This window comes from Neomonachus schauinslandi, chromosome 14, assembly GCF_002201575.2.
Source record: "Neomonachus schauinslandi chromosome 14, ASM220157v2, whole genome shotgun sequence".
Taxonomy (NCBI): Eukaryota; Metazoa; Chordata; class Mammalia; order Carnivora; family Phocidae; genus Neomonachus; species Neomonachus schauinslandi.
Genome location: NC_058416.1, coordinates 13159951 through 13170519, shown reverse-complemented (window position 1 = coordinate 13170519; position 10569 = coordinate 13159951). Strand labels below are relative to the sequence as shown.

The 10569-nt window shown below is 41.9% G+C and overlaps 1 protein-coding gene across 1 annotated transcript in view; it reads right to left on the bottom strand.

The window, feature by feature from the left end:
* Positions 1–5231: 5231 nt before the first annotated feature.
* The window catches only part of KDSR (3-ketodihydrosphingosine reductase), a 36343-nt gene continuing 31005 nt past the window's right edge, over positions 5232–10569 (bottom strand). The window contains exon 10 of the mRNA XM_021686243.2: positions 5232–9021. Within this exon, the coding sequence (XP_021541918.1) occupies positions 8902–9021 (120 nt within the window). The 3' untranslated portion in view covers positions 5232–8901. The remainder of the gene's footprint in view (positions 9022–10569) is intronic.

Sequence of the window (10569 nt, the reverse complement as noted above, 5' to 3'; positions counted from 1 at the left end):
CGGGCCTGCGGCGGGCCTGGCGCGCGCTCGGGGGGCCCGAGTGGGGCCGGGGGCGCCCGGGGGACTGCACGCGGCTTGCCGGGCGGCTGCGTCAAGGGCGCAACCGCCGGGAATCAATTCGACCCTTTTAACCGAGTGTGTGTGTGTGTGTGTGTGTGTGTGTGTGCTTCGACCCCTTTAACCGAGTGTGTGTGTACGTGTACACAGCGTGTTGCCGGCTCTTGGCAGCTGCCGGGAGAAAACCCAGGCCCACGCTGACCCCGAGCAGTGGGACCTCGGCGTTGCCCTCCGGCGAAGAGTGGCAAGGGAAGCCCCAAGCGAGGTGTTTACTTTCAAGTCGCTTCCTAGGTGTGCAGGCGCAACGCACACCCTGGGGACACCATCCTGACCAGGGCCAGACGTAGCTCTCAGCGGGCCAGTGAAGTGGCGAGTCGAGGATATCAAGGGCTCTAAAATGGCTAAGTAAATGTTTTTCCTCTGCCTCTGGCAGGACTGGCGCTAGGTTGGGGCTGGACGCTGCACGGGGCTACAGAGTAACTTTCGGGCCCCCGGTTCCTAACCCCAGGGTGGGTGGGTTTCCCGAGGCCTGTGGGGTCGCCTAGCAGCCAGTGCTAGATGGCTGCACCTTCTCAAGTTATCTACACACACACACATATATTGTACACGCAAGCGCACAGTCTTTCATTCATCAGCCTGAACAGCCCCTAGGAGAAAAACACAAGAGGGCAAACAAGTTGTGCGTGTTTAACTATTTTTTATCTCAGAAAGTCTTTGACAAATAAAGCGCCAAGAAAAAAAAAATGTTTACTAAAAGTACAGCAGCTTACCTAATAGGGCCAAATACAAATATATAGGATGCTGGATTATAGTGCTCATAGAAGCGCGCTGCAATGTGTACAAACATGTTCTGACAGCATCTTTATTTTGTCTCCTTCCTAGTCTAAAATCAAAGCATGTATTCGTGAGCAAAATAAGCACAAATTATTTTCACTTCATTTATCATACCCAATCAACCAACGTGCCAACCTCTTGCATGTAGGGATGGGCGCCTCGTACAAACTTATCCCTGCAAGGAATGAAGGAAGATGCTCCTTCCTGCTTTCTAATGGCTGTGACGTGGCCCTGGGGGGTGGGAGGCTCTGGCCTGGAGATGGACACTGGGTATAGACTGACCTGGGATATATGTTCTCACAGAGAGAGTAGAAACCTATATTAATGCCTCCACAGGATAGTTTAAGGATCTTCTCAGAAGCTTGTCTTAGACCCCCAAAATTACTTAAGAGGAATTGAAAACCTTAGTGCTGAGACCCAGCATGTGAGTGAGGAAATGAGAGGACAGAGCTGGAAAAGAGGTTGTACTTCTGCAAAGGGGGCCCCCAGAAGGAAATGGATCCCCCATTCCCAGAGAAAGAGAAGCCTCCTTATTTTTTTCCCCTCCTTTGCTCCCACAGAGCCTCGCTTGACAGATTTTCTCAGACTTACTCCTTCGGTGGCATCTTGGCCATCACCAGCCATTCTCAGGACCAGTCTGCATTCCGGTCCTTGACTAAGATTATATATTCCCCAGGAATGTTCTGAATTCTCTTTATATCGAAAGAGTGAAACCATTCCTCCATTCAGATTTGGTTATTAGATCCCACCTTCAAGTGGGAGGGAGTGGAGGGAGCCCTGGCCTGAGTCAGGAGTCCTGGGTTTGAATCCTAGATCTGTGCCGGAGACCTTCCACCCGTATGCACTATGGGCTTTTCACTTCCCAAGATGCCTTCCACTTTTCAGAGCCAATGGACTACCCTGCCTGCAGCTTTGCCTGGCTGGATTCTAGGAGTAGGGTAGCACCAGGAAGAGAAAAGAACAAGATGCAAGGAAGGGAGATTGTATCAAGAGCCTGAAAGGCCTGTGTTTTCCTTCTTTATTCTCCAGTCTGCCAAACAAAAAGCTTTTTATTGCCAGTTTTCGCCACCTACTGGTTGATGTTTAATAGTATCATTCAGAAAGTTCTCTTCATCCATCACCAATATAAACACTTCCAAAGTGTATAAAATTCAAAAAGGACATTATTCTAATCTGGGCATACATGTTTTATATATGGGCATGTAGTAAGTCTTACTATTAAACTCTTATTTAAAATGAGGATACAAAAACCCCATTCATTAACCGAGAAGGAATTGACAACTAACAGAGAAGGTGAAAGTTAAAAATATAAAACACGACCCCAAACCACTTAGGCAAACTAAAGTGGAAATAAATCCGTAAAGGAAATGAGCTGACCAGAGGGAGTAAGAACAAAGGGTTCACATAACCTGCATTAAAAAAAAAAAAAAAAAAAAAAAACTGCTTAAAAAACAGTATCTCCCGGACAAGCAATCCAAGAACACTAATTTCCAGTTTCAAGTGTCTTCTATATTATCATTTCCAGCTTTACGGAGATATAATTGACATAGCTTATATATTATGAACTCTTACACTAAATAGTGTCACGTGTTTTCAGATGGGTTGCATTTGTTGTTGGTCATTATTATAGAATAATATTATAATACTAATTCCCAATTAGCATTAGGTACTAATACTAACAGTAATACTGTTCCCAGTGCATTAATGCTCCAGAGCCTGTCTTCTGCAATAGGACTAATTGAATCTGATTTGTCCACTGTGTGCTCTCAAACCATCCTTGTCATTACAAGCAAACACTTCTGCCAAATCTAAACCAACAGGCCTTGGTTTAACTGAGAAACCTAGTTAACTAATTTATGGTGGGTTCTAAACCTCAAAAAATGTTTAGAGTAACTAAGCAACAACCTTTGAAGCTAGGCAACGAACTGCAGATGAATCATTCTGTTGTGTGAGTTTAATAGCAGGCAAGTCATGTTTCCCTCTGGTTCACAAAGGCAAGTACAGGAAATTTACTCGTGGCAATTTTTTCCTTTCAAATCCATGACTTGGCATTTAAAGTGAAATGAAATAAGAGCAGGGAATTAAATTTTTCAAATGGCTACTGCTCTCGTTGGATCAAAACTGCAGTAATAGGCCCAAACAATGTGATAACACCATAGTATGGAGGGGAAATAGGCAAAGAATTTACATTCTTCTGTGCAATGACTTTTATTCTCTTATGTGATTTAGCACACAGCACAGTGTCTCCCAGATATTCCTTACTGATGAACATGTTTAGAGAAATCAAGGTTAATGTTTTTGTTTCCTAGGGCTGCCATAACAAAGTACCACAAGCTAGGTGGCTTCAAACAGAAATTTATTCCCCCACAGTTAGGGAGGTGTGAAGTCCAAAATCAAGGTGTCAGCCGGGCCGGGCTCCCTCTGAAGGCTCTAGGGAAAAATCTTTCCTGGCCTCTTCCTAGCTTCTGGTGGCGGCGGGCAGTCCTTGGGGTGCCTGGGCAGGCATCTGCGTGACTCTGATCTGCCTCTGTTGTCATGTGCCCTTCTCCGTGTCTCTCTGTGTTCTATTCTTATAAGGTCGCCAGCATACTGGATCAGGAACCGAATAACCTCATCTTAACTCAGTTATCTGTAAAGACCCTATTTCCAAGTAAGGTCACATTCACAGGTACTGGGGGGTTAAGACGTTGACAAAATCTTTTGAGGGCACACAACTCAACCCATAGCAATATATATCTAATATGGGATCTTCCAAACTAAGGAGAATGGTTTACTCCAAGGCTCAGGGCTCAGCAACTCCTGAATTTCAAGGGGCAGCATGATCTTTTTAAAGCTCAAATCTGGCCACTTTATATTTCTGCTCAGAGTTCTTCAGAGGCTAAAATCACAACTCCTCTACATGGCATGATCTGGTGCAAATCTACCACCTGGGCACCACCCTTTACTTATGCGTTCCCTTCTTGCAGCCACATTAACTCTGTGCTTTCTGGAATACACCAAGATCTCTCGTGCCTTTTGCCTTTGCACATCTGCTCATCTCCCTGAAATGCACCCAACCTTCTCAGAGCGAATTCATACTCACGCCTCGAGTTTCATCTTCAGACCTTCCCCCCAGTGAGGCCACGCCTGACTTCCCTGGGCAGTCCTAGGAGCCCACTGTGCCACACGGGATAGGAGCATAAAAGGCAGAAAACAGGGGTTTGAATGTGGGCTCCATCACTTAGTAGCTGCTACCGTGGACTAGTTACTTAACCTTGCTCTGCCTGTACCCCTCTCTGTAAGGGGATATGGAGAGTACTACTAGCGGGTTAGCATATGATTGAGATGAATTAAATGTGATGTGCTCACAACAGTGACCGCCACGGGCTAGGTTTTTAATGTTAATTATGATATCTTCATCGTAGCTATTGCCAGATTCACAGGGTAATTTCTGGCATATGTTTTTCTCTGTAGATTATGAACTATTTGAGGACAGGGACTGTATTTTTCCTTGGGCTTTCCCAGCCTAGAACAGTGTCTGACATTCAAACATTTGTGGCATAAAATTCAGAGGCCCCCAAGCTGAAGAAAGGAAGTCCAGGAAGACTTGTAAGAGCCTTGAGAGAGATGAAGGAGTGCGGAGGGAAGAAATAAGAAATGTAATCACCACCAGGGAGGGATGAACTGTTTACGCAGAGTAGTATCCCCAGGGGACTGGATGCCGGGCTCAGTAAATATATGTTGAATGAGGGGAAATCGAGGGTATAAAATCAGGAGTGGAACACAAGAAAAATTTTTTTTCCTTTTTAAACATCCAAACATAAAAATTATAGAAGGGATATCATATGCCATTTAAGGTATATACACTGCTCAATTTAGAGAAAGCTCAAGCTTGCAAACCAAGATGTCCAAGCAATCTCTTCACGATGGAAACCAAATTTTCCCATTTAAAGATTGAGGAATATTAAGGTGTGTTATTTCATCTATCGATCTTCTGTGTCCTTCAGAACCTAAGAAATATTTCATTGTTAGTATATGCAGGTTTAAAGTGTGGGAAATCTATTTGTTTTTATATGAAATGTAATTACATTAAGAAATTTTACTAAATTCCACTTTTCTTACCCTTTTACTCATGTATCCCATATCTGAGTCACACAGACACAGAGCATATTTGAAACAGGAGCTCAGAATGCCAAGTACTTACTCTGAAAATATTAGTTCCTAAAAAATGATCAAAATCAAGCCCTGTCAATGTTTAGGATGCGAGGTTAGGATAATGCTATGAAAGAGATTTGTGTTTTGCTTAAATGACTCTTAAGAAACTCAAATTTCTAAGGGAAAAAAATACATTTTCACATCTGTAAAACTTGTTCCCCATTTTATTTTTTGTTGTGATTCAGAAATACAAGATATGAAAATCAGGTTACAATTCTGCCACAAAAGCTTCTAAAGTAGCAAACACAAGTTCTAATATATATCAAAATAGCCATGTGCATTCTTACAGTTTAAAAATGTCTTTAGAGTTGTCCCATCAAACATGTAAAATATAATAGCTATTATCTCCTCTTCAAAATCTCAAATCTGCCGTCACCACACTGAACTAAACAAGACTGAGTCCAGAATATGGAAGGTTATGGTTAGGAGGTACTTTTTAAAGCTAAGTTACTAACAACTAAGGACATCAGAAAGATACAAAGCATCGTATGTCAAAAACTATGAATATTTAAAAGTGTCCTCATGTGAGTGAGACATGTTTAAATTAGAACATGAGGTAATAAAATTAAATCTGTTGATGATATAACTCAGTAAAAAAAATTATCATGGTATTGCCTTCTTCTAGAAAGACAAAGACATACAATTCTTTGAATTGAAGCAACTATTCCCAAATGCTTTTGCCATCTAAATATTAGAAACGCTCTCCTAATGTTCACTTCCAAGAATCAACGATATATGGTTTAACTAACAGATTTATAACTGGACATGTGTAAGTATTAATGCAGAGGCCATTATTAACAGCATTTTTCATTTTTTCTTTTCAGCCATGAAAATTAAATTTTAAAAAATAACAGAAAAGAACAATTCCCTTGACTTGGTTTTTGTAAAAAGAAATGGGGATTGTTTCTTATACCTTTTTCAATTATGAAGGCTCTTTGAACATATTTTGGAATTTCTATGGATGAACGACATTCAGTATTTTTTGAATAAATATACTCACAAATACGCTATAATAAAACAGTAAAACCAAACCCAGCAGAGGCAAGCACTTCGGAACCGATACTCAAACAAGAAACTATTGTTGGTCACAAAGAGAAAGCCAACATTTCAACAGAACTGTAATTAAACTCCTTCTGCCATGGGTAAGACATACCCACTTCTGGGTACAGTACGAAGTGTTGAATCAATGACCCCTTAAAAAAAAAACAAACAACAACAACAACAACAAAACCAACAGTTTCCTGAACAATCTGACTCAGGGTTTTTTTTGTTTTATTTTTTCCCTTCCCCTGAGCAAAAAAAAAAAGGCAAGTCAGTGTAAAAAATGTACAAAAACTGAGCCAAAAAAGATAAAAAATAGAATTTGCCTTTGTAATATTTTCATGTTTTGGATGAAGTTGGATCTTTGTGTGGTGCTGCTGAATGTCTATAATCCCTTATCTAAACCATTCAGGCCAGACATGTTTCAGAATTCTTAATTTTTTAGATTTGGAAAAAGGTGATATGGGGCATGTACTGGATATTACAAAACATCTCCATAGAATCTGGGGCAATACCTATAATCAAACCCATTGGTGTTTCTTTGGGAAAAATTAATGAAGAGTTGATGAAATGGACAAATCAAAACTATAATACATCAGTTCAAGTCAGGTTTTGCTATCAAATGAATAATGGCACCAAATTTAGGAAAAGAGGGGGAAAAAAAACACAACAACTTAGTTTTCAAAGCTTTTTGGATACGGAGCTTTGGCCCTTTAACATGTCTGACAAAGAAGCCCATTCCCTGACGATATGATCTCCACAAAATCTGTCTCATGCCCGAGCTGCAACTGGGTTGGGGAAAGTATCTTCCACCACAGAACGGGGGCGCTTAAATTTGTTCAGGTAGCAGATTACCTGGGGGTGACAGTACAACCTATGAGGAAACCGTGAAAAATGTCTGTTGAAATAACTGTGGTGAAATAGTTAATTGGACTAAATGAGACACCATCTTGGCCTAGACTTTCATCTAGACCAGCATTTGGAGGTGCCAACATTCAAGGAACATTCGTGAGAAAAAAATAAAAAATAAAAGTGAGAGACATCCAGATATTAATGTGTAACTGTTTTCCGCGAATTAGGGAAATAGAGCCATTACTCTATCTTAAGAGGCTGCGAGATGTGACCCAATGTAGTTTGCAAACGATGGCTATAGAAGACGGAGAGATCCATGAAACTATTACGGCATCAACCAGCCCCATAAACTGCAATGAAGTAATTCCAAGCAACTTATATATTAAATAATTTCTTCTTTGTCAGTGTTAAAATATGCCATTCTCAGATCCTCATTAAAAGGATGCCAAAGATTAAAGCCATTAAATATCTTACTTCAAAAAAAAATTAAGTCATTTTAAAGTCAAGAGGTTGCAAAACTCAAGAGCAAAAAAAAGGTTTGCTATAGTTTTCAGGTCTTTAATCTTTTGTAGGCATGGTATATGCATACTGTGTGTGCAAGAAGGAGGGGCATAACATTACTATGACGGGGACTGTCCCTAAGTCGGGAGCACATACAGTGACAGGATGAAGCAGGGAACATTGGCCAAAACCCATCAGAGGCACTTAAATTGTGGAAATCCACTAAGCCTGTGATGTGAAAACCACATTCACGGGGCCGAGAGGATTCGAGGGCTTGTTTTGTGGGAGTGATGACTGGGCTTCCTTAACATGTGGCACGGAGAGAAGGTTCACTGGTTAAGTGGGAATCACAGAGAGAATGGGTGATCATTTTCTTTCAAAAATGAGTATCTTCAAAATCGGCCTTGTGCTATCTTCTTTTTCTTAATGAGGAAAAGGTAAATATATGATCATTGGTCTTTCTTAAAAGCTACATATATGCTACCAGAAGAATGTTACACTTCTTAATTTTTTTTCACCTGTTTTAATTCATGAGTTAGTTTAAAAAGTCAAGTCAAAAAATTTTAACTGGTCTTTTTTTTTTATAAAAATATTATAGCAGTATCAGCAAAATAGGAGGGAGAGATGAGAAGAATGACAAGACACTAATGGGATGGGTGAGCTCCGTGTCATCATGGCTGTTGAAGAAATTGTAAACTTTTAAGCTTCTAAGATTTTATTTCTCTTCAGAAAACATTTTAGGAGGCTGCCTCTCCCCAGGAATGAATAACAAAAAGTGCTCTACGCATTCGAGTCTAAAGAAGACAAGAAAGCATTATTTTTCCTACTGGAAAATCTCTCTCTCCTGTCCTTCCCCTACATTGCTCTCTCTCATCCCCCTGTATTTTTATGGGATCAAAGAGAGAGAGAAGCCGCGAGTGTCCACCAGAAGCACAGTGAGTTATCATGCATTCAGACTCCAGCAATGTGTAAAACTCCTCTTGAATAAAATACACCATGTTAAAAAGAAAAAAAAAAGGCCCCAGAAACCCATACACTGCCTTTCGTGGAAGGTTAAAGAAAGTCCCCAAGGCTCTGGACTTAACGAAGAAAAAAAAAAAAAAAGAATAAATAGAAAAATGTAAATGATCATTCTGGAATGATGTTCTTTACCCTGCTCACATGCTATTTGTTCCCATAGGGTCCTCACCTCTCCGCCCCAGAGAATCAAAGGTCTCCTGTTCCATATTTGCATAGTATTAATAACATCGCCTAGAGCTGAACGTCTATCCCCTCGCCCTGCAGCCAGGTTTCTGAAGAGCACTGGTCCAATCTCACATAGTCAAAAGCAATACATACGTGTCTGTAGGCCAAAAACTGGGTCCCTTTTAGCAGCAAGCTGTTCAGATTATTTAGAAACAGTCTTTTCCCAAGGGGTAAGGATTAGGCAGTTTTGTCTGCAATTTCCGATCTTGCTCTCTGCATCATGCAGCGACGCACTATGCTGTCGAAACTTCCGAGGTAAAACAGTGCGATGGTGCGGAAGAGGCCCATGGTGACCACCTGCGAGACACAGACAGACCCCTGAGCTCGTCCGACAGCACGACACCATAGCTCACTTCAAGGAGTTTTAATATACTCTCTAATAAAGGGTTTCTAAGGCACATCTTCTAATCTGCTCCAAGGATAAACATGATGAAAACTCCCTAAGCGGGGCCCTGGGTGGCTCAGTTGGTTAGGTGTCTGCCTTCAGCTCAGGTCATGATCCCGGGGTCCTGGGATCGAGTCCCATGTCCCCTGAGTCGGGCCCCCTGCTCAGTGGGGAGTCTGCGTCTCCCTCTCCCGCTGCCCCTTCTCCCTGCTCGTGCTCTCTCTCTTCTTTCTCTCTCAAATAAAATCTTTAAAATAAAATTTAAAAACTCCATAAGCATCAGGAGAGCACCGAGGACAGAAGCTGTCCGCTCTGTGCCCTGGCATGTGCCTGTCAGAGCTGCATCAGCAGAATATTTGCCCAATTAGTAAATTCAAATTATACAAAGGACAAAATAGTAGTCCTCGGATTCTAATAGCTAGAGAAGATCCACTCCAGCATCCCAAATATCCAAACTCCCATCAAGGCTTTTTGGTTTAAGACTTACGTTCTGATCAGAAAAGTCAGACCCTATGCTAGGTGCTAGCACCATGGTGAGAAAGACACAGTGCCTGCCTGCCACGAGCTTCTTCAATAATTAGAAAGACAACCAACTGCAGGAAGGCAATTACTGTGTCAGGTTGAGACAGTGGATGTCCATTAACTGTCAGGATTCCTGCCAACACGCTCTCAATGCAACACCTCTGAGTGGAACTGTTTTCACAGCACAGAACTACAAAGAAAAGCATTTTCAAATACACTAGTTCTCGAATGTTGCCTCCCATGGGCCCTTTTTCAGAAAAGCACTAGAAGAAAGGCCACATTAAGGGGTCAATGAAGAAAGGCAATGTCATGTGACACAGGAGACAGGGGACCCAAAGCAGATGAGAGGCAGAGGGGACCCGGACGTGGGACAATCAGTCCTGATGGGTGGCTCGGAAGGCTCCAGAAGGATTGCTTCCAGAAGGGGAAACTAATAGAGTGATATTTCTGAGAGGAAATGAAGGCTGTCATTATTAATAATACATAGAAAAAAGCCAGTAACTGTTTCAGGAAAAACAAAAGGTTGTACAAAAAGGAAAATTAATTATGTATAATACAGAGTTCAGCTGTGAAGAGCATTTCCGTACCATAATAATGATGATCTCAAATACAGATCTACCCAAAATCACAATATAAGTAAAAAGGGAGGGCAGGACCAGAGGAGAGGTGGCCGTAAGCAGAAGGGGGAGGGTGTGAGGAAGAGCTAAATTCTCCTCTTTCTTGGTGGAAGCCCATGCCTGACCCCAAGCTGAGAAATCTGTGGAGGCGGCCACGTAAGTCTACACTCCGGACACACTCTAGATGGAGGTGTGGAGGTGCCCATGTAAGTCTACCTTCTGGACGCACTCTAGATGGAGGCGTGGAGGTGCCCACGTAAGTCTACACTCCGGACGCACTCTAGATGGAGGCGTGGAGGTGCCCACGTAAGTCTACACTCC